Raw genomic sequence first — 24741 nt, forward strand, 5'->3', positions numbered from 1 at the left:
GCCGTGGATAAAAGGCCAGTCTGCTCTGTCTTTTCACAGAGAGTTTAAATAGATGCAGCATCAACATCATATCATCAGCTCATCTGACTGCACCTGACTCTGAGTGCCGCCGTATTGTAGGCAGAAATCGACCAAAGACAATCTCGTGATTGATTTAAAAAATGTATAATTTCCTCATGAGGGGTGTAGTTTACAAAGTGATGCTCCAAGGCTTTAAGTCAGTCTCCATAGCAACTAGTAAAGGCATCTGACAGTGAAAAGGGGATAAATAAGGTTCTTATTTTGTCATCTGGCTGTAGCTGCCAGGAGATGCTGATTAGTTAATCAAGATTTGAGTTTAAAAAAGGGAATGTGTGCGTGTGTGTCTGTAGGCGGGGGTGTGCGTGGGGGTGGGTGTGTGTCTGTGGGGGTGGGTGGGCGTGTGTGGGTGTGTGCGTGCGTGTGTGTGTGTGTTGCCTTGTTTTTAATACAGTTTGAGGACTATTTTCCTAACAAATTCTACCTTGTAGGGACCAACTGCTCCTTATGAGGCCCAAAGCCAGAACCCCAAAAGAAGTCCTGCTGTTTTTGTGTTAGGGTTTGGCTTTAGGACTAAGGTATGAATTGAGTTTAGATTAGGATTAGGGGTTAGGAACACACTGGAAATGGTTAGATTTAGGGTAAAGGTCAGGCAGCCTAAATGAATGAAAAATGAATGAGAATCAATGTGAAGTCCTTGTGAGACAAAGAAAGACATACTGTGTATAAATGTGTGTTTGCGTGTGTATTTAATCATGGATTGTATGATCTATTTTGCGAGGTGAAAGTAGAATCATTTAGGGGTTAAACATCTGCTTAAAGTGAGCCACATTACCTGACTGGCACTTGCTGGGAAGGAGGAGATTGGCGGGACGTCCAAAACCTTTAACTCATACATGTTCCCGTTCAGAATGACCGAGGGTCTGTATACATATCTGCTCCTGGTCGGCGTGTACGCCTCCGAGAAATCGTTATAGATGAACTGGCGGATTATAGAAGTTTTGCCCACTCCGGGAGCACCGATCACTGCGATACTCAGCGTCTCCACCATTCCTGGAGCCCGGATTCAGCACCATGGACAGCGACAGCGGCAGATGCGTACCGTCCAGTAAACACAGCTGGATCCCCCGCTGCTGCTGCTGCTGCTGCTGCTGCTGCAGCCTCTAAATCACCTTAGGTAGCCTCGGCAGCGAGCGACAGAACCGACAAATCATCCAAAGCGAGGAAACTTCATCTCCAAGGTGGGAGCGACAAGAGATTGTCACAAATACAGGCTCAAGCATGATCGCGCAAACGGAGGGAAAGGGATCTTCGTCGCCTCTGAGAGAGAAACTCTTGTTGTTGTTTTTTTGTTTTTTCAGGGGGCATCCCCGGAGAGGAAGCAGAAAAGTCCGTCCTTGCTGTCTCCACTCGGACATAATCTCATCCACGCTCGGCTCCGACCTTGCCAAGACGCGCAGGAGCTCTCCGCGCAATCATTGATTGCCTCCTCTGCACCTCTCGCTCATTTTCCCCAGCGCTGCACCACCGCCTGCGCGCTCCTCCATGGCAGCGGGGGAGGGAGGGGAGGGAAGGCGCACGGCCGCGGGGACTAGTACAGAGGCTCTCCACGTGTTCTGCAATGGCATTAAACCTCGGAGTCTTCTCGCCTTCCGCTGCACAAGAGAGGGAGGGGAACGATCATCACAGTTGACAGAGGTGCGTCTGCTGTAAAGGCATCTAGAGTGCGATCAGGAGCGCTGTGCGTCTGCCGTTGGAGAGACAGGAGCTCCCCGCCTCCCACCGCCTCTCTCTCTAACATCACTAATATCCCCTGCACTGCTCATCCAATAGGATCAGGTCGTGCGCAAAACGCGTGTGAAAGCGTGGTGTTCCCATAACGCCGCGGAATACACGGTCAAGGAGCAGGCCACACACACACACACACACACCCCCGCCCACACACGCACACACCTCAACATCCAGCACCATACATCAACACGGCGCGGGGGTCATGCAGGCTGAACATCACATCTCTGGGTGACCTATTAGCTGCTGGATGGGGTCTGGAGGTTGGGCTCTCGGTCAATGCGTGGCATCAATCACAACCTGGTGACAGCTCCACTCAGTGGATCAGTCTGGAAAAAAAAAACAAAAAAAACATCACGTGTCTCTAAGTGACTGGAGATGAGCTTCTGACAGGAGCAAAGTGCAAAACTTTGCTCCTGTCAGAGTTTTCTTTGGTGATTAAACCAGAGCTGGTGTTTGTCATTTCTGTAGCAGAGGTATAAACCGATAGCTGTGAAAAGGCCTGCAGAGCTTGTAAACAATTTGCAGTATTTTCCCTCATTGTGGGCCTGAATTAAATACACATGTTGAGTTTTTGAACTCTACTTCTGGAAAACTGGACATTTTCAAAACAAGGACTGGCTGCAAAGGTTTGAAGAATTTGTTGTAAACTTTTTTTCTAACAAACTAAGTTTCAGCTGTCTTGTTGAGTTGAATAATATGGAGCCCGTCCACCTTTATTTATGTCATCCACTTTGTTCTTTCCCACAGCATAATGCGTCCGCCGCCATGCCATGCCTGCTTGCCTGTTAGTAGAAGTTTCCACAGTTTCAAAGCCTCATATTAAGCTCTCAGAACTTTCTTCTCGTCTTCCCATTTGGGAGCAAATCTCTCTCTTTTTCTCATCTGAGCATAAAGCCACTCACCAGAAGGCATCGCTTGTACATCTTTGCAGGTGCAACTTCTATTTAAACTCAAAAGCAGCTTCTTTCTTAGTTCAAATCCTCAGTCCATCATGATGTGAAGCTCGCAACACCAAGGACAGTCACACTACTGGCTCACCACAGGCTTGTGCTCCGAGGTTCATAGATTGCTCCTCAACAACGTCATAAATATTGGTTGCTCTGGAGTAAAACAGTTTGGCAAGTGACAACCAATTTCTGAACTCGTTTGAGTTGTTAGTCCATCAATAAACACTGAAGGGATCAAATGCAGCCTTTAAATACTCAAACTTAACCTGCCACTCATGCTGATGATGAGTGGATGGAAACATTTTATCTTCAACATTTTATCTGCAGTTATCTATGGGAACAAATAAAAAAGTATGGAGACACATTCATTACCTTGACATAACTCTTAAAAATGTCGTTTCTGTTTATAGCATCCAAAAAAATTTTCTTTTAAACATAATAGCTTTCTTTAAAGAACTTAAACGTTCAATCCCAACAACAGAGGAGCATACAGCATAGCAAGAAACATGTAACCATTTTCTCTTGTCAAAGCTCAAACTATGTGGACAGGACTGCCTCAGCTGCAACAGACTCCTGATCCCAGCGTTTCATACTCAGATTTCTGACTTTCATTTCTTCAACTCAGATGTGCATAAATAGTATAAAATATCATCTGGTGTCCTCTGCTCTCACCATGAACACACACCTGCTAATGTTAGTGCAGTGTATCATAAAACATTTAAAAAGTGTTTAAATGGCTGCTGGGAGTAAACTCAGAATGACAGGAGGGGCGATGTGCTACTTTGCAGCTTTTAGAGTTCAAGCATCAGAAACACTGGACTATCCTTCTGGTCCTCACCAACACTACTGAATAAACCCATGCAGAAGGATAAAAACAAGGATTTTCTGCTTGTTGATTGAGACCATGCCAAAAAAGTAGGCGAATTGGCGCCCCCTATCGGGTTGCTTATGTAACAGATGATGAATATCAGATTCTCCTACTAACAGAACATCTGATAGTTATCACAGATTTTGTGTTTGACTTTTCGCCAGCCGCTGAGTCTCTGTTGCTGGACGCACAGGGACATTTCTCTCTCACAGTTTGAGTTTCTGAGTGTTTGTGTTTCACATCAGTTCAAACGGCAGAAATCCTGGTTACACATAAAAAGCACTTTGGACTTTAAGACACACCTGGCTGCTGCTTCAGAGAGCCACAGCCCCAGTGGACAGTACAGTGGCTTGCAGTGATATTCATGCCACTCAAGTTTATTTATATTCTGTCAAATTACAACCACAACACAACATAATAAACCAAAAGAAAGTAGCACATAATTGTTAGGTGGAAGGAGAATATAAAGCTTTTTAGATTTAGGTTAAAAGTAAAACTCTGAGATCAATAAATATTCTGCATCGCTAGAGACTGAGGCTTTTGCATTTTCTTAGTGAAACTAATTTGGGTGTTTATGGATAAGTCTGGGTTACTTTAGTGTATTGATCTGGATTTTGATTGAGCCATTCAAGTAGTCCAAGGAACTCAACCCACTAGCTGCTTACTGACTGGTGAATCAGTGCATGAATGCGAATATCCAGAGTGCAGCCGAGTGAACGCGGCTCGTGTAAAAGCATTGCACGTAGACCGAGTAACAAAGTGCTGTAGAAGCTAAATTCATTTAGCATTACTTGGTCTTCTAGATGTCGCTGGTTCTCTAACAAACCTCTGAGGACTTCACAGAAGAGCTGGAGGTTTACTCAGACTAAATTACACACAGGTGGATTCATGGGGTGACGTGTAAATGCAGCTGGTTGCACTGAATCTTATTTAAGAGCATCAGTGAAGGGAACTGAGCACAACTGATCACTTCAGATTTTTTTTTTTGTTATATCATAAAGCACTTTTTTGGAAATTAAAGTTGAATTTTCTTTCCTTTCATAATTATGTGTTAGATTGTGTTAAGCAACTGTAACAAGACAAAATGTGGAAAGGTTCAAGCTGTACGAATCCTTGTGTAGGCCACTAAGTGCTGAGCAGAGAGCTCAGGGTTTTGTTTGCATGGTTGAGCATCAAGTGTGCAACACTGGCAGCTGGTGACCTGGGAGCACAGTCATGGACATCTTAAAGGTCACTGGTTGTTACAAAGCGCGGTGGGAAAACAAACCAGAGGAGTCTATAAAAATGTGAACTTTACCGAGCAAATAACCGAGGTAATGTTTTACATCCTACGATAACCTGGGATGTCAGGAGAAGAAACAAGAACAACCACGTGGATTCGTCAGGGGACTTTAATCGTTTTTTTTCTCTTTTCTCCAAACAACGTACACACATACGACAAAATCAAGTAAATCAAGAACCTCTGATTAAACATCTGATTAATTAACACAGCATATGTCATATGAATCATCCGTCAACACACACAAAAGGGACGCACACAGAATGCACAGCCTCTATTTTCATGAAGTAGTGAGAGTAGGTGCATTCATGCCGAAGAGACAAAGGGCTTCAGAGTGACGACTTGGAAAACAAATCCAATTAGCCCTCCTTCAGGTGAGACAGTGTGCTACGAGACGTATGCTTTTATCTGTAACAAATGACATTAGTTTGTGTCACCTGGGCCTTCATCTCCGGTGGAGAGCTGCAGCGAGGTTTCAGAGGAAGCGAGAGCAGAGTGGCAGAGAGCCCGAGAGGCCGTCGCTGACGCAGGAACCGACAGGACATATTAAAAAAAAGAAAGAAACCTTGCACCCTGAGGCTCTCTTCCAGCCTGCTGCATGGACACTAACAGGGAGAATACAAAACACAAATTAAACCATGGAATGACTAAGCACGAGAGCAGTGAGCTGACACACGCTGCTAGTCTCTAAATGTCAAGAAATTGATGTAAAAAAAAAAAAACCCGAAACACAGATTTCCATGCACACGTCGGACAGACATTCTGCTTTCAGAAACAGTAGTAGATCCAGATCCACCGCTCTGTAAAGATACTAAAGAAAACTTTATAAAAATCACTATAGTGTAGTTTAAGTAATTATGTGTCCATCAGTCACAGGCCTCTTTCTACTGCGCCTCAACTTAAATGCACCCCTAAATAAATATACTGAAGCTGATGGCTCACCTGCTGATTGCGGGTGCTAAAAATAGACTGAAGTTTGCAGAGAAGCGGGGCTAGAAAATGATTGTAGAGCCTCATGCAGAGAAAGTCACAAGGACAGACGTCGGTCCGCCGTCTGGCCCTTAATGAATATGGGTCATTATGAGGGAAAGGCAAGAAAAACTGGAGATGTTCCAATAATTTAGCTCAAGACGAAAATCCTGAACTAAACATTATTAAAAGATAGAAAGCCTGAAATAGGTGCCGTTTTTTCGGGAACTAATAGTGCTGCTCTAATAGGTTACAACCGACGGCTAGGTCATCTACTGAAAGGACAACATGACTGCAGGACGGCGTTTCTGCGCTGCGCCAGGCTGCAACCTGGTCGACGCGTCGCTGATAAAGAGCAGAAGAAGGTGACAGAAGGTCGGTGCAGCGCAGCGGACGGTCGGATGTTCGCTCAGTTCTTCAGCACGGCGTCGTAGCTCTGGAAGACGCACTGAGAAACCTCTGGAGCTCTGCACTTCAGACACACCTGAGGGACAGAAGGATCTGATTAATGACAAGCAGGTTTCAACGAGCGATAAGACAGCTGACTGTTTAATCTCATCTAAAATCTTTGTGCTCAAAGATGTTCCCCTAAGTATATTATTTCCTCAAAAATATTTGATAAGATAACTCATGACTTGGAGTTAAAGCTCAAGTTGTTTTTTTTTGCTTTCATAAGAAAAACGTCCCAGTGTGAAAACGGCAACAAACATTGAAGGACACCAGCAGTCCAATAGCGATCGAGCTTCAAAAGATTATTTTTAGTAATGGATCCTTTCATTTTTGGGGAAATCCGTTTAATATACATTATTCCACTTTTTTGGGGGTTTTTTTCTATTGTTTTCATTACTGTACGATTTACCAGATTCAAATCTAGATATTTTCCACTCAAGTGTACAAAAATTCCAGACATTTACAAAGTATAATCTATGGATCTTCTTAAATAGTAGTCAGATTTTACTGTCTTTAAGATCCACAAATAATGAAAGAAAACAAACTGTGAACTCGTACCACCACCTTCATTGACATAAGGACATTAGACGTACTTTAGGAGCCGCAGCTCCAGTTCAACTTGAACTGAAAGTTGTCAAAAGGCCAAAATGTAGCAGTACATCCATTTTGGACACTGGTGCTTTTAGTCAGTACGAGGCAAAACCAAAATGTTAAAATATGATGTGGTAAATCAGAAATGTCAGTTTTTATAGAAATCAAGGTGTTAGACTGTTGCCCTTTAGAAAATGAAAGAGCAAAAAAGGATTAAATTAGGCATTTTTCCTGTTCTTTTTACCCTAACATATTAAAGTGAATTCCATATTTTTACTGGCTCTATGAGCAAAAAATAAAAAATAAAAAATACTTTTGACCACTCAGTAAAATCAACAAGCAACATTGGGAAATAAGCGAAAAAAAAAGGAAAGTAAAAAAAACAAAAAGACTACAAAATAAACAGAAAAAACAAAACTGATTCGAACAAATTATAATAAAACAACATAAAAATGAATGATACTGATAGATACCTCAGAAATCAACATTCTTAAGTCGAGTTTTGAGAGATTGTTTTGGGTAAATCAGGCCATGATGGGTAACTACAAAAACATGATCACTCATTTAAACATCTTCATCGGGACACAGCAATAATTATTTCTCACATGGGAGGAAAAAAAAAGAAAAGAAAGAGCCTCGGATTTAAAGCCCCTTAATTTAGTCTTATCAGGCACAGGCAGACCTACAGACAGAAATACAGATACATAAGCACACTGGAGGAAACAGCGGCGGCCTGCCTGCTCTTTGATGTCGGCCTCAGCTGGGGAAAAGGTTCTGGATTTAATGGAGCATCATAAAGTGAGCTACCCCCCCGCCCCCCTCTCCTGTCAGACTGCAGATATTATTTTTCTCCACAACCAGGAGTGTGCCGTTTAGAGGAAACACCAGGCAGCGGGGGTTCTTGCTTGCATCAGTCCAGATTCTATCATGATGTCGCAGAAAGCAAATCGGACCGAGAGGATTTGGGGGGGGAAAAAATGCAGTAATTAAAATTCTGCAAGAGTGAAATCCTCTCAGCCCTGTGGCAGCCAGAAGCTTTAATGACCCACGAGTCTCTGATGGGAAAGACGAGGACAACCTGTCCCCCCCACAGAGACGGCGAAGCGCTGCCGCTCTTTCTGCTGTAATCACCGTCACCGCTCAGAATCCCATTTGTTACACTGAAGAGGAGCTGATTAGTGCGTAGGAGGCAGGGTCACATTGTGGTTTTACAACCCCGAGGCGTACCAGTCAAACCCAAGAGTGGCACATTCAGGTAAAGAGGCACATTCTGAAACAGCTGCTTGAAGCGATGGCTGGATCGTTCATCTAGTTAAGCAGAAAAGGACAGTGTGACCCCTTTTCTCATATTTATTCGACGCTTTTCACTGGATTTGATGCTGAGTTTTTTTTTCTTTCTGAATTCACATTATGTTGAGTAATCCTCCATTATCCTAATTACAAGCCGGTGTGTTCACTTATTTTGTTATAAGCCATTAATTGTCTGTCGCCTCTCCCCGTATCAGCGCCACTAATTCTCTATAATGTTTGCTCCATTATCCTAATTACGCTGATCAGGTATTCACCTGAAATGGGATGATGTGTTGAAGAGCCGCAAAGCGGGAAACGCAGGGTTGTCGATAGATAACGCCGCAGCAGCGCAAAGCCTCCCTCGGCTCTGCGGTCTTCACTAATACACGCTGCTGCCGGCGGCGTTCAGGACAGCTGTGCTGCTATCAGCAAGATGGCAGGAAGCGCAGAAGCTGCGGCTGCTGCTGCACAACTCCTAACGGCAGCACGCAGGAGCTCGGCTTGTTTTTAAAAACAACAGCAGCGCCACGTCCTCAGAGCATAATGGCGAGGAAATTACAAACTCAAGTAGGAAGAAGAGGGAAAAACAGGGTGTTAAATATTAATGGATTCTTCCTACACGGTTTTATTTTCCCTCTTGAAAAAAAAAAATGTGAGCATTTACTATCAAAGTGTTTTGATTCTGCAGCGTCAAGCTCCGGGTGGGAAAAATTAAATCTCAAACTGCAACATCATGAGCCAGAGAGGTTTATAAGAACTGTGCTAGATTAATTTCTGATATACACACACTGTGTTTTCCAGTAAGTAAAGAAACAATCAGTTCTGTGGACTGCAGCAAAAACCTGTTAACATCACCTTTAATGAAGCTTACAATGCTAAAAAAAAAAAAGACTAATTTCTCTATAAAAGTGATTCAATTAAAACAAGTGTCTAACATTTGTTTCAATGTCTTCATTATGCAACAGAGTGAACAAAACTGTAACAAATATGAATTATTGGTTATTTTATAAAAGGCAAACTTGTTTGAGATGATCTATTTGTATCCCAGAAAAACCCCCAATAATCCTCGTAAAATATTTTAGCAAGAATATTAGCTTAAACCTTAAGAAACAGATAAAATAGCATAAATTTTAAAAATCTGAGATTGATTCTGAAAGCTCAGCACACAGACCTTCTACCACAGAATCAACAGGTCAGAGAAAGGAAGGAAAGCAATGTAAATGATGCGGCGCAAAGAAAGAAGAAAATAACCGGCTGGGAAGTTTGTGAGGAGAAACCCGACAGAGGCGTCCAGAAATAAGCCTGCATAAAACATAAAGTGAAACCAGGTATTGATGCAGAAGAACACCAGATACAATGAGAAATAATTTAAACAACAGCAGCGAACAACAAGAAAAAAATCCGAAGTCTATCGGCTGCCTGCTGACAGAATGTTTTTAGTAGCGGATGGATGGAAACTTAAAGTCTGCAGATTATCTGTATAAGAAATAAAAACGAGTTAAATCAGTGCGATTCCTTGGAGGGAGACAAACCAACAATTAAAAGATTTAATCAGGATAAACAAAGCAAAGTTGAAAAGATGCGTCACAGAAACCAATTATCATGTTAAGATTTTATTGAGTTGCTATCCTAGTTATTCCCCCATCTGATTATTTTGATACCAAAAACATTACCAATGTTTTTTTTTTCATTTGTTATTCTCCAAACTGCGTCTTTAAATGAAGAAAAATGAGCTCAGATGTTCAGCAACCACTGAACAGCAGATGTTGAGATCGATCAAGATCAACTCCTTCACGCTTGCCTGCAGAGAAAAGCTAAATTCTCTCTGGAGAAACGTTTTCTGGTCTGATGGGGCAAAGACTGAGCTTTCTGAAGACAAGAAATATGTTGGAGTCAATGTGGGGCTTCCAAACCTAACAAAAATCCAAATATTCCTACTTTGAAGAGTGGAGATGGTAGCATGAAGCCGAGGGTTACATCCACATAACAGCAGCTTCCTGTTGAAACAGGAATTGATGTTCCAACACAAGAATGATCTCAAATTTGACCTAAAAAGCAAAAACCCACCAACAAACTAATCAAATAAAATGAACTTATACATATCTGCCATGAAGATTGGTCAAGTAACCATCCAGAATTATACCAGATCCCAAACTGAACCCAGATTTACACCAATTTACTAAGGAACATTTAACTGCACTGGTCAGTTGGAGTGTATGTATATTTCTGACACTCAGTGGATTACTCTGAAACTGCAATAAAAAGAAAACATTGAGTCCTGTTTCAAACGATGTTGTTAATTTTGTTACCAACCTTAAAAAAACAAAAAAACAAAACAACATTCACCCCAATAATGAGTGTATGTAAACTCTTGAGCTGCACCATAAGTGTGATATTGAGAAATTAAAATTTTTGGCCTTCAATTAAAAAAAACCCGAGCAATAAAGCTCACAGGCTGAGAATCCCGACATACAATATTCGTATGCTGAACAGAAATGGATTTGTAGGCAAACTGAAGCCTTGTGCATTCATGGAGCTTCATGGTGTCTATTTCTGAGTTTACTGACAACAGTAAGAACACGCTGTAGAGGTGGGCAGAGAAGAGGAAAAAAAATAAAAAATTTTAAAACTCCCAACATCACTGGTCACATTGTTACCATGGGGACAGGAGATGGCAGATGAAAACACCCCAGCTTCATGTCAAGAAGATGAGGAGCATCCCAAAGCTCCCAGATATACAGTATAGATAAGTTCAGAGATGGGAAATGAGGTCGTTAAAGGAAGTAGACAGGAGCTGCAGCTGATGTTTCATGCAGGAATAAAAGCCATTCTGCAGTGTTTCCTGTCTGCTCGAAAACTTCTCACTTTTTCTTTCTTCCCATTGCCTTCGTAGAGTTGTTTTCGCCTGCAGCAGACAGCTGTTTTCAGCAAGAAGGGTGCGAATGTGTGGAAAAGTGGGAACGTTAGAGACATGGCTCTAACGAATACAATGTCATATCAACTCAATAGGTGCCGAGTCTTCAGCTGTGCAAGTTTAGAGCTCCAGCTCATTTTCTTCATATTACTAATAAATTGTTATATTTCTGTTCCCCCATAAAGATCTTAGTTTACGCAATTTTCAAAGCGAGCAAATCTCTTTTGTAAAATTTCTGTTTTTGTAAAAAAAAAAAAATACAAAAACAAAACAAAAATCTGAATTCAAAATTGTGAATTTTAATTATTTAACTTCCTAAAAATTAAACACATTTCTAAAGAGTTAGCAAGAAGCAGACTGGAGAGTGGAACTGGGACAAAGCTTTAATAGTTCATATAAATAGAAAGGTGTCGTGGGAGAGCTGAAGTCAATCAAGTTTAGATTATGAGGGAAAAATAGGCCAAGCTATGATTATGGTTCAGAACAACACTGGGTGCAGAGCAGGAGAAGGAAGAAAAAATAAATAAATAAAAAAGAACCCATAAGCGTTGTATGTTTCCTCTGAAGAAAATGATTCTTAATCCCTTTTTTTTGTTTTGTTTTCTGAAACACCATAAAACCCAGTGAAAAATGCAGTGGCAGCGCTTTACTCCTTCAGGTCTAAAAATAGCGTTCGACAAAAGGCTTTGGCAGCTTGGCTTTAATGTTCTGTGCCAAGAGAGCGCTGGTGCCCTGCAGCAGGCAGCAGGCAGCAGCTCACAGCGTCACTGTACATTATGTGCATGCAGCAATATAAACTCTGCGGCTACGTTCACTGCACAATTTGTAGCCTACTGTGCCATGCAAAACCATTTGCTCCTCAAGACCTTTTCTTTTTTTTTAAAATTTTCTCATGTTACAATTTAATCAGAATAGCTGACCTGTATTTAACAGGTTTGTTAGAGAAAAGAAAATCTGTGAACAAATGCAGTTGATGCAGAGTTAGATCAAGAAACAATATCCCAAAGCTCTGAGGATCTTGATCTTGAATCAGTCATTTGAAAATGAGAACAGTATGGTGGGAAATCTAAACGGAGAGGTCATGAAAGGAGAGAAGTGATCTGATCAAAACGATCACGGTAACCCTGGAGGAGTCGCAGAGCACTGCAGCTCAGGTGGGAGAAAACTGCTGACAGGGCAACTATTAGTTTAACCTCGATGAAGGACAGGCAAGAAAATAGAAAACAGAAACATGAGGAAGAAGCTTTTCTAGTCAGAAGAGACCAAGATAGTATGCTTTCTGAGATGACATGCAAAATGTCCTACGTTACAGGACGTTAGCATTGCACATCAGCCTGACCCTACCATCCCCACTGTGACATGTCGGTGGCAGCATCATGCTGTGGGAATGCATCGTCTTCAACAGGAAGAGGCAAACAGGTCAGAGATGATGATGAGAAGGATGAAGAAAATTGCAGGTTAACCCAGGAAGAAAAGACATTTTAGGACTAAAATTATACTCAGGAGAAAAATTAATCAGTTAAATAAAATAAATGTGAGGAGGGAAAATGTTCCAATTTAATTTTAAGGTCAGTGCCATAATTCTGAATGGCACTGAACCAGTGAGCTTTGAGCGACACTGAGGAATACTTTGGACTTTAAAATGAAGCAGAACAGAATAAAGACAGGAAGAGAAAATACTGAAGGATAAGAGCAAGCTTCCTGGATCATTAAAGTTTAATAAAACAGGATGTGCTGTGAAATACAAAAATAAACTACACATTTCTTCCAGGGTAACAAATATTCCTCAATCACTCAGGATACTTATTATTCGAATTACATTTCTGTTTAACAGGATGGTCTGTGCAATGATTGATAAACTGAGGGAAGTGTGAACCAAATGCAAATTCTGAGGATTTAATGACCACACATTGGATGACTGATAAATTGACTGGGCCAGACAGGAGTAAACAAAAAGACAATTGACGCCGCCTTATAAATTAAACATGAGGCGAACGCTGACGGAGAAATGAGCAGGGAGGCGAGTCGCATCAAGGTCACCGCGCATTCTGAATCTGTACGCCAAACACAATCCATCAACTTCATGGCCGAGACTCGCTGACAAAGCAGAGACGGGCAACGTCATAACAGACAGGAACACGTCAATACACCCACAAAATACTCAGAAAGTTTGCTGTTCAACGCTGCGCATCCGTCTCTGTCACGGCTGCTTGTTCACTCGGATCCCAGAACGTCAATAGTCTCGATCGTCGTGGTGGAGCAGTGACAGTCTGATCGCTGAATCATTCCGACTTTATTCAGTACAGAAGACTCTTAAACTAAATTGAATGACCTTGCTCACTTTAAGTATGCACAGACTTAAATCAACATGATCTGAAGCACCTTTCGATTCAGTTTTCTTTGGTAGGAGTCAGCTTCAAACATTGCAACTTTGTCATTAAAGCTGCAGTATGTAGCTTTTATTAAAACATATATATATATACGTGTGTGTTTACATGTTTGTTTAAACTATCACTATGTTGTATGATATTAGACAGAGTCTGCAGAAGAAAAAATACAACAAAAAAAAAAAAAAATCAAGCTCCTCCATCTCCTCTCTGTGGTCCTACAGCCATCTCCAAAAGTACACAGCTTAGTCAAAAGCAACCAATCAGAGCCAGGAGGAGGACCACACTGATCACACCCTCCCTGATGACGGTGGATAAACAGTTTTTCTGTAACGATAAGGTGTTTCTCCACCATTAGCACATTTAGCAGCACGTACCATAGGATTATTGACACGCCTTCCTCTTGGCTCTAATTGGTTGTTTCTGACGAAGCGGTGGACTTCTTCAAATGGCAAAAGTAGCACAGAAAGGAGGTCATCAGTCACATGCCATACTGTCACAACATGGTGACAGATTTAACAAATGTGTAAAAACACATAGTGCTTATAAAAGTTACATACTGCAGCTTTAAGTCATTTTTTATGGATTTAGATGTACAGTACATCTAAATCTGTATTGAATTCAATGAGAAAGTGTGTCCAAACTTTTGGTCTGTACTGTATGCATGGATTCACTGTGAAATCTGAAACCTATCTTCACATTTCTAGCAGAAAAGTTTTGGGCAAAAATTGAAACACATTTGGACACGAAGCAGAGAGTTTCACTTAAAGAAAGAAAAACCTCAAAGCGTAATGCTACCAACGCTGACTTATACTGGGACTATGCTGTCAAAGTCTGTGCTAAGCCTTTTAGAATTATGTCCCAACATTTCCTGCTTGGTTTCATCGACTATAATATGTTCTCATACAACATCTTTGTGATTAAAGTCAGAAATTGGTGTTTTCTTTGGGAAAAAAACAAACAAAAAAAAGTGCTACTCTTACAATCCTGCACCTTCATTCAGGTATTGCAGGATGACAGGGGAAGCAAAAAAAACAATCAATAAACAACAAGAAAATCTGCACAATGTAGGATGAAGACCATCTAACGTTTACTTCTATGAACATGAATCCTTTTCTTCTTACACAAATTTAAGTGTGAATTTTGTTCTCTCATGAAGCTCCCAGGCCTACAGAGAACAACTGGATTTATACTGCAATTATGTGAAACACAAGTGGGCTTTATCTGCCTATTAGGTGGACTTCTGAGGACAATCAGTTTTATTTGGGGGCATCAAAGAGAAGGGGGTTGAATACTAATGCAAACCACACAAAATCTTATTTGCAAAATAATGTAAACTTTAGTTCAGTTACAAAAGTAAAATTTTACCAAATGACAACAGTCAAACATTCAAAAAGATGCCTTAATGTTCTTAACAGGTTGTTATGTCATGCTTATGTTAGTCTTAAGCACACACTTTCAAATAAAGTGTTACCAAAAAACTATTAATCCTAGGCAGAAATTAAAACTATGTGCAGATATATGACGTAAAATGCGTCAATGGTAAATTAAAGGTTGTTGTTGATCTGACAAAAATGAAAAGGTTTAAGGGATGTGAATACTTCTGCAATGTACTGAGTGTATCCATGGATGTAATAGGTTATAGAAAGCTTGGAAAGTAAGCTTGTGAAAAAAACAACAACTTTTCCTCATCAAAGGAATCCATCTGTCCCTCGTCTTTCATTTAGATGAGGGTTCCATTGTCTGCTTGTTCTCATAGTGAAATATTTCTAAATATTTTAATCGTCTTTCAAACTAAATCACTGAAGGTGACCTTGTCTCCTCCCAGCTGTTTCCTTCTTCAGTAATTAGCAGCACAATCACAATTGAGATAGTTTTGAGAGCAGTGACTAAACTGAACAGTTTGTTGTGCAAGACTCACTGTGAAAGTCGGGTTTCCTGTCTGCACCCTGAGCTCAGCCAGAATCCAGATGCCGTTGCTGAGCTTGGTGGACTGGTACAGCATGTCCTGGCCGTCCACGGTACGTTTAGCGATGGTGAAGATGTTGCTACCCTGAAGTTTGTTGGAGACTGCATCTGTTAAAGAACGCAACAAGAGATCAACCTCACTGCTGAAAATGGTGAAGCACAGTTTATCTTAGCTCAGATATTTAAACCTAAACCCCTCACTGACTTCGGTCATGCTCTGAGACCATCTGTCATTAAATGCACTGGACCCTGCAGAATCTCTTGTTCCCTTAACCTACCCTAGACATTCTCACCCCGGGCTTTCTGTGAAACACCTGTGTAGTTTCTAATTCTGAAATAACTCCTCTCCGCGGCCTGAGTCTCCCTGACGCACCCCAGCAGGACGTGAAATCCTCTCTCTTTGCTCCTGGAAAAGAAATTCAATCTGTCGGGGTAACTCTCCATTAAGCCATTATTATGAATTCTTCTCTTCAGCGCTGCTCACACTCATGTAAAACTAAATTATGACACATAAATAGAGAGTGCAGCTGATGAGTCTTTATCAAATACAATTTGCTTCATTAGCTGGGATTAGTTTTAAGATAGACACATCTCCGTCTGGCTATTTTAGTATGAAAAGAGGCTGCAGCGCACGGCTGTGCAGTGATGTGTTTTTCTTTTCATTAACCCCCCCGTCTTACCCGAGCTGAGATGGCAGTCTTTGATCTGAAACTGGGCCTCGTTGTCATTAGAAATGTCTTTCCATGTGGCGAGGAAAACTTGTCTCTCTGTTAATGAAGACATGCAATCATTGGGTGAGTTCCACAAAAGCTTTCTGAAATATATGGGTCAATAGCAGCACAATTTGCGTTACTATAAGTTTTTCCACAGTGCAACAAAGATAAAAAAATAAAATAAAGGAAGCAAGCAGTGTGTGAGCAGTTCATTTTGACTGTCGAGACAAGGTGTCCTGCTGTGGCTTTGGCTGTGGAGCATTAGCTCTCAGCCTCTGGCAGCAGACATGCTGCTAGCCCCATCAGACGGCTCCACAGGGACAAATGCTGACACATTTTCACCAAATAAATCAAACAGCAACTCAAGAACAAAAGAAAAACAAAAAGAGGACTCAAAATGGCCCTGTTGTATAATCTGCCCTGCCATGTGAAGCGACAGGCTTTTAGCTGGTGGACAGTAAACAAGCATTCGCAGTACAAGTCCAGGAAGAGTCACACAGGCATCAATCTTTCAGAGAGGGCTGCTTATAGTACGCCGGCTGACGTCAGCAGGGCTCAGAGGCATTTGTGTGAAGCTATTTAGCAAGGAAGCACTCACCCATCTTCCCATCTTCTACAAACAGCATGCTGATGGGGTACTGGCAGCTGAAGTAAAACACGTCAATGTTGTTCTTAACAGCCACCTGCGGGGAGGGGATTACGTTTGGATGAGAGGAGAAACAAGAAGCCATCTCAGAATAATTACTTTTCAAGTGCTTTTCACCGAGAGACGTCACTTCTTTTAGTGTGGGCCAAAAAGTCGGAGTATTCAACTATCCTCCGAATTCAGTCCAAAGAGTTATTTATTTAGAATCACACTTCATAAATTCAAATGAATCTCTGAAAAATACAATTTCAGATCATAAGGCTGTTGGTACCTTTCATTTAGTCAACAACAGCTTTCAACCTGTCAAATAGTAAAAAAATAAAAAAAATTAAGTAATGTTTCAAATGTGTTTGTGACAACTGCTTTGAAAAGTGCCAACTTAAAGTGTGAGATGATTTCTGGATCGAATGGGTTTTTTTTCATTGTTGGTCTCATAATCATAATTTCAAAGCAAATCAGCACTTGATTGTTTTCAGTGTTGTCAATCTTTTAGATCACAAATCTGTTCATCAAAAATAAACAAACAAAATGAAAGAAAAAATCAAAAACACATCCAATGATATAACTGGCCATTTGCCATCCTGCTTTCTAGGTATTCAGAGCCAGCCGCTGAACAACACACAGTACTCAATGATGTCCCATTGCCAAGCCACACAGTTTAATAAATAAATCAGTCCAACCTTTGCAGAAGCAGATAAAACAGCTTCAGCAGGGTTCTGTATTATTTCATAATCTTGTATATGTGATAAAATGAGTTAAACGCTCACTAAAAACAGCAAATGAAAGAAACTGCATTGCTCCACTACTTATAAATATCTAAAAAGCGTTAATGTTCTTCTGGACACATGAGTCAAAGCTTTATTTAGCTCCAGGCTCTATTTTTCTCCAAACAAGCCTCTAATAAGTGCATTGAATCCACTGGAGTTTTATCTAGAGGAAGTGGGAGGTATGAGCCTCAAGAAACCTGACCTTTTGTACCAGGAGTTCACATGATCTGCTCTACAAATTAGCTTTAAACTGTGTTGAGCATGAAACGGTGCAGACTTATTACGCCTTCGTTTTGCTTCTTTAAATGTTTTGACATACACAGTATTTATCTTTATCTTAATAAAGAGTCTATTTTACATATTATATTCACTGACATATATGTACATTTTTACTGCTGGTTTCTTGGTTTTCTTTCAATAATTTTTGCAGAGTGCTATTTTGAAATATGACTCCAATAATCTAAATAAAGCAAAAGTTTCTGATCTATAAATAGCATTCTTAAAATGCATCAAGAGTTCTAAAAATAAAGATACAAAAAGGAGAAATAAGGAGCAGACAAGGATAAAAATAGGATAAATGAGAACATTTATAAATACTCCAATGATTTTATCTGACAAGCTATAGATTTAATAAGGAATTTGTTTGCCTTAGCTTCTCAGTCAGCTTTACGGTCCTGAAGGATTAAGCACGAGAGTGTGAAACAGATAAACACAGATCTAATAAAGGAAGCATCTGCAGAAACAAGTAGCAGGCAATGTTACCGTCATTACCCAGCTTTATAAAGAGCTGCAGCTTTGCTAGAAGAGTGAGTCATGAATAATTCAATGCAGCATCTTATTCCTAAGATGCTGCACAAACAACGCAATGTTTTTGAGATGGAGCTTTATTAGTTAAGGTAATATTGGTGTTGCAACTTTGGCATCCTCAATTTTTAAAGATTGTCAGGTCTGTGTAACGTGCATACCATCGTGCAGTTTGTACGATTTCATTACTATGCTAGGAGGACTTCACTACAAATGCCATGAAGATGCAAAATAAAAAAGTTGACATGAATACAGATGGCATCTGCATGTGTAACTATCCTACAAAGTAAAACTGAAAAATCTACTATAAACAGTGGAAATAGGCCAGATCAATACTGTTCATAGGAAAAGTAGAAATGTTAGAAAAGCTGTTCAGGCGAGGAGAAAAAGGAGGAGGCATGCGAAACCATTAATGACCATCCATTCCCTTTCTCATCCCCCCTTTAGCAGTCTTATCTTCCCTTCCCAGGTGCAGGCAGCAATAGTCAGCCCAGTCAAAAAGAGCCACAGAGATCAAAACCCAACCATTGCTCCATTTACAACCTTTCACAGTAGCGTTGGTGAATGTTTCAGGCTTAAACCGTTTTATTCTCAAAATGGGACAACATCGTGGTAGAGTAACAACGCGACGCACTTGGTCATTTCAAGACAGCGTCTCAATGGATACATTCAGGACACCGAGTCAGACAGAGCTGAACAGCGTTAGGGCTGTGTTTTGCACTGATACCTGATCATGTTGACCTGTTCAATCATGACCCTGAACTAGGTGCATTTCCATTAATCAGAAAATTGCTTGAAATTCCAAAAATAGATTTGATAATGAAGACACACCAATTTTGCAAAAACTAACGTTTTTTCTTAAAAAACATTTCTGCGCCAGGATGAGGAGGATTTTCAGCAATATTAAAATAAATGTATTTCACAAAACCGCAATGGAAAAACGTTTTTTGCAGAAAACTGGCTGGTGAGTCATGTGATCAACAGCCAGATGTTACTACTGGTGAAAACCACAAAGAAGACGACAGGAAGTCGTAGGAAGATGATGGCTTGTTTTTGGGGAGGTTTTTGGACAATGTGCAGCTGGCTCCACCCGAGCTCTCACAGCATCGCACATTTCATAAAAAGTTGTCATTCAAATGTGTTGTATCCGTAGCTCTTCTGTGAAATCACAGACTACAATTTCTCAAAAACACTGCATACGTAGCCGCTGCCAAGTATAAGGGCTTGTCGCGCCAAACCCTGAATAAGACGCCGATGTTTCCTCTGATGGATGATAGATGATGAGCGCCAGCATCAAGGCTGAGTTATGAATATATATCATGTAACTGTTTACAACCGTCACTGCTATTGTTTGTAATAACTCGTTGCATGAACAAGCATATTGACATGTGATTTTAATTTCATTTCTTACTTAATGGAAACACTGCAATTGCAAAATTGTGATTTTTCGACATTAGCAGAATATCGACAAAGATTTGTGCGCATTTGTAATGGAAACGCAGCTAGAGATGGACAGGGAAGCACTGAACCTGAATGAAAACCAACCCAGCCAGGTAACATTTAGAAATGTTGTTCATAGTGTAGGTTTTACCTGCAGATTGTTGAGTGGATCCATCTTCATAACAGGTCCAACCGTATTGAGTGGAAGGGTCACTTCGATGCTCTGGTTGGGGCTGAGGGGGGTCAGAACCTGGAGAGGACCAGCTGGAGCAAGACCAAAGCTAAAGACAAACAAAGAGGAAGAAATTTCACAAAATTCAACTCATGACAGAAATGTAAACAAATAAAAGATAGAACTCGATCCTACCTGTTCCTGTTAAACTGGATGGCAAAGTCAGTCATGACACTCATTGCTTTATTAGTGAGAGTCATCTCCATTTGGATGACACCAGCACGGCGGGCAAAAGTGCCAGATATTTCAAGCCCCTTGCCCTTCATGGCTGGCAGCCAAACCTGTGGACAAAGTGATGAATTGTTAGGGCTCCATAATTATGCAACCAGTGAATTTCAATCCTAGAGTACGAACTTACTGTTTTTGGTGGGCTGTAGGCTCCCATCGGCATACCGACGCCACCTCCAAGATCAAACAGGTCATCCAGTCCGCCGCTAACAGGAGCGCTGAATGAGGCTGCTGGCGCAGCTGGAGGAGCACCAAAACCAGCCCCCATCTAAGGGTCATAAAACATATGGGACCGTCAGTGTTACCCCTTAGGAGACCATTAAACTTCAAAAGATCTTTAATAAAAAGGACTTACAGCCGAACTTCCTCCAAGGTCTCCTCCAAGCTGAGCATGAGGAGTAGGCACAAAAGGAATTTTAAAAACTATATAATGAACAAAAAAACACTAGATAACACCCTAAAAAGATTGAAGAGGGTGAGGGAGGAGTGAAACGAGCTAGAAAATGTCTGTGTGATTAATGGTAGCTATAGGGTTTAAACTATTACTGAACCCTGCAAAAATATTCAGTTTTATTGTGATTTTAAGTGGAGTAGTGATAGCTATTCACAAAGTAATCATAATTGTGAAGTAGAACAAAAACAATACATGGATTCCAATGTGTTTTACCAAAATTAATTATTAAAAAAGTGGCATGCATATATATTCAGCAACTTTTGCTCTGAAACCTCAAAATAAAAGCCAGTGAAACCAATTGCAACAAGAAGCCACCTGATTAGTAAATATTATCTGTGGCATCTCTAGAGGAGCAATAGAGAGGTGAGCAAATTTTTCTACAAAGCAACTATTACTCATGCACTATAAGTCATACACTTCATTAAGCTGACATTTATTAAAAAGCAACAAAAAGAAACAAATTCATAATCTGTAGCACTCTTCAGATATTACTTAAATATAAAATTAAGACCAGGAACAGATTTCCTTCCATTTCACAATTAGGAACTATGTTGTGTTCATCTATTATTTCTCAATAAAATACATTTAAGTCTGATTTTTATGTGACAAAATATTAAAATGTTCAAGGGTACGAATACATTTGCAAGGCACAGTAAAAAATAATAACAAAGGAGACATACATAGAGACAAAGGATGTGTATACTTTACTCTTACTTGGTATAAATAAGTTAAATTCGACTGGTTTTATTGCAATGCATCTAAAAGTGAAGGCTGAAGACAGACTGAACAAAACCTTCATAATTTGTGGTTCAGTAAAGTCCCACCTTCATTGAATGGGACAACCAATAGTACAACAAGTGCAAACAGGAAGCGATTACTGCTGGGGATGCTACGGAGAGGAAATAGTGGAACAATAAAGGTCTATATAGGCTGCTAGCCTTTACTGGCCCAGTGTGGTCCACTGGACCGACCTCAGTGGGGCTGTAATCTGGGGGCGACGGGGACAGATGCGGGATCTGAGGTGACTGAGGAGTGTCCGTCCGCAGAGGAATGGGCGGCTGATTGAAAGACGAAACACATTGCAGAGCCAAAAAATAAGATGAGAGATGGCCTCAAGGATTTAGCATCAAGCTAGCTGCACAAGTCAAAACAATATGAGATGATGAATGAATGAAAATATCAAAGCAGGTGTGTGGAAACTATGTAAACAGGGATTAAAGAGCCCATATTATGCTTTTTTTTTTACTTTTTTACTTTTCCTGCAAGGTAAAAAAGTCATTAATTACACAGCTGTAATGACTTTCCACTCCTGAGCTGTTTCAATAAATGTAGCATAACTATAAACTTTAACCTGGCTGTAGTTCATCCATAAACTCTGAAGAATTCAAAGTAAAGTGCTTCTCTACTTTATTTGACTGGTATAAAAATCAGTTTGAATAGTCCACTAAATTACATTACACAAAGAGTACAGGTTGTGTCTTTTCCATCAGTTTAGTTGGGAAAGATTTCAATGATGGGTTAAGAGTGTGTAATAATAATTATTAATAATCTTCATTAAAACTTTAAGCCTCTGTGGAAAGGTAGGAATCTCAAGAAAAGCTGTGTTGTTAAAAATAGTGTGTTGAAGTCTTTCTTCCACTTATTTAGCTTTACAGTGAGTATAAGCAGAAACATTTAAAGAAAACTGTTTTCTCTGAGGCAGAGAGAAGTTTACCATTTGTAAGCATTTCTTGAGTGAATACAGCTTGCCAAGGATTACAACTCTACTCAGAAAAATGCTACATCAACAACATTCTTTAGCACTGGTTTTATTGGGTTGGCTGATGAGCAGACTAGCTTTAAAGTGAAGCTTTTAAAAGACAAAGGGACAAAGAGCGCAACATCTACCTGAGGTCCCTGTTTCTAAAAGTCCCGAAAGAAATTATCCCCCTAAGCACGAAATGGGCTCTTTAAGACTTATTTTTTTTAAAATGGTTTTATATGACTGATAAATATCGTGCCCTTTCTCTGTAGTTACCGGCTCAGACTCATCCCCCATCTGCAGATGCAGCATTGAACAAGGAAAAGAAGAACAGATAAGAAAAAAAAGTAAAAGAAAAAAAAGAACAAAATGTAAAAATAGAAAAGAAAATGTTCCATAATTTAGCCCAGTGACATTAAGCTTATAAATGATCTAAACCTGACAGATTGACTCAAGTAGCGGTCTTCTGAAACGTACCAGGCTGTCCAGTCCCCCCCCAAGGAGGTCCATGGCGCCCAGCTGCATGCCAGAAGTGGCTGGGGGTGGGGGTCCAGTGGTGGCAGGGGGTGTCAGATCAAGATTGAGGAGGTCGCCCAGGAGGTCACCCTGTGACGGTATGACCGCAGGCGGTGCATCAGAAACTCCAGCTGCAGAGCCCGTGTCTGGGCTCTCAACGCTCTCTCCACTAGAAAGAGGTAAAACAAGTTCAAAATGACAGGATGAACTAAACAAGCTCAGCAATTTCTTAAATAAAATGTGTCATTATTAATAAACGGTACACATGCACTCACCACAGAGATGAATGGCACTTTATTTGGGGCTTTGAGGACACATCTGAATTTTTATGTTTCCAGTGTGGAATTATAAACAAATACTTTTAAATAAGCTACAATCAAAACTCTGATTGGTTGAGCTCTTTTTTTTTTAAATTAAAGTCAGAAATAGTAGACCTCATTAAAACTGATTGGTGCAAGTTCAGAAATCAGTCTTTTAAGAACAGTTCGCTAATCTGTAGTTGGATTAAATTCAGTGTCCTTGGGGATGGATTTCAAGATTGCCATTTCAAAAGGAGGGTAGACGGGCATATAAGCTCATTGTGAATTGAGCCTGACTAAAACTGGAGAGGAAATTGGTCAAAATGTTCAGAAACTGGAACTGAACTAGGAACTGAAAAGGACTGAAACATGATGTGAAGCCAGTGACAATCTCCACAGTAAAGCGAGTTTCATGATCAAGAGATTGATTTAATGCATCAATAAAAGCCTCAAAATGGTGACATTCATGCTCCCAGTGAGTGTGAGCATGACACGATAAATGCTTTGCATTTATCGCATGCAAAGCATCTTCAGCACAAAAAAAAGTATTTCCTCTTTAAACCAAGGTAAAAAAACAAACAAAAAAAAACTACATCCATTTAGAAAAGCCTGTTAAAACACAAAGGGTTCAATGTGTAACTCACGATCCAGCACTGCCTGGGAGTCTCTTGTGCTGAACCCCGCGGCTGCCCTCCACAAAGGCACTGGGAGGCTTGTGGTAGACAGAAGCCAGAGTCCCAATGTGGCAGATTAGCTCTTCCAGCAAGGTCGGCTCAATCAGATCCGTCTCCTCTGAGATCAGAGGCTTCTCAGCCAGAACCACCTCCTTGGCAGCCACAGGGTCCGTGGAGAGCAGACGCCAGTAGATGTAGCCTCTGTCCCTGAGGTCTGGATTATCAGAATCCTGCATACAGACGTGGAGGAATGACAATAAACATCCATGAAGTATGTAGGATAAATAGTTTAGACTCTCTGTTCCTGATATGGGGCTAAGGTCTGAGAATTAACAGTATTAAAACTGAGTTTGCCTCAATGTAGTGGCCAACAGCAAAAAAAAACATATCCCTCTCCCAAAAGAGATTAATAAAGATAAATCCTGTAGATTATGCACTAACTTGCAGAAGTCTCACAGAAAAACAATTTGTGTTCATGAAGCAATGCTGTATTTTGTTTTTATGAAAACATTTAAAAATACCATCACCACAAAGAAAAAAAAATACAGTGAGCTGCTTCTTGAATTTGGTCATGTTGGATTACATACATTATGATGTTAAAACATGCACTATATAAAAGTGAATTATCTTATAAAATCAATCGACAACATAAATTCCTACTTATGCAGTCTGTAGATGCAATCGGTCTCTGTTCATAGTAGGTTCAAGATAGAAAAATATATGTGGTTCCTAATTATTAAGATACAGCTATATTG

The 24741-nt window shown here is 40.5% G+C and overlaps 2 protein-coding genes across 7 annotated transcripts in view; both read right to left on the bottom strand.

Moving 5' to 3' along the window:
• Positions 1-1913, bottom strand: part of osbp2b (oxysterol binding protein 2b) — a 73862-nt gene extending 71949 nt beyond the window's left edge. The window contains exon 1 of one of the 2 annotated variants that reach the window (XM_032579260.1): positions 854-1913. In XM_032579260.1, coding sequence (XP_032435151.1) covers positions 854-1069 — 216 coding nt within the window. In that variant the 5' untranslated portion in view covers positions 1070-1913. The remainder of the gene's footprint in view (positions 1-853) is intronic. The other variant, XM_032579261.1, reaches the window with a different exon arrangement.
• A 3084-nt stretch (positions 1914-4997) lies between these two features.
• ap1b1 (adaptor related protein complex 1 subunit beta 1) overlaps positions 4998-24741 on the bottom strand; it is a 30927-nt gene continuing 11183 nt past the window's right edge. For 3 of the 5 annotated variants that reach the window (XM_032579257.1, XM_032579258.1, XM_032579255.1), the window contains exons 13-23: positions 23957-24216; positions 22975-23182; positions 22774-22794; positions 20658-20687; positions 20433-20570; positions 20210-20355; positions 19994-20123; positions 16784-16868; positions 16153-16239; positions 15426-15580; positions 4998-6356 (exon numbers count right to left, since the gene is read on the bottom strand). In XM_032579257.1, the coding sequence (XP_032435148.1) occupies positions 6282-6356; positions 15426-15580; positions 16153-16239; positions 16784-16868; positions 19994-20123; positions 20210-20355; positions 20433-20570; positions 20658-20687; positions 22774-22794; positions 22975-23182; positions 23957-24216 (1335 nt within the window). In that variant the 3' untranslated portion in view covers positions 4998-6281. Of the gene's footprint in view, positions 6357-15425; positions 15581-16152; positions 16240-16783; positions 16869-19993; positions 20124-20209; positions 20356-20432; positions 20571-20657; positions 20688-21727; positions 21815-22773; positions 22795-22974; positions 23183-23956; positions 24217-24741 lie in introns of all 5 variants that reach the window. The other 2 variants (XM_032579259.1, XM_032579256.1) reach the window with 2 other exon arrangements.

This window comes from Xiphophorus hellerii, chromosome 12, assembly GCF_003331165.1.
Source record: "Xiphophorus hellerii strain 12219 chromosome 12, Xiphophorus_hellerii-4.1, whole genome shotgun sequence".
NCBI lineage: Eukaryota > Metazoa > Chordata > Actinopteri > Cyprinodontiformes > Poeciliidae > Xiphophorus > Xiphophorus hellerii.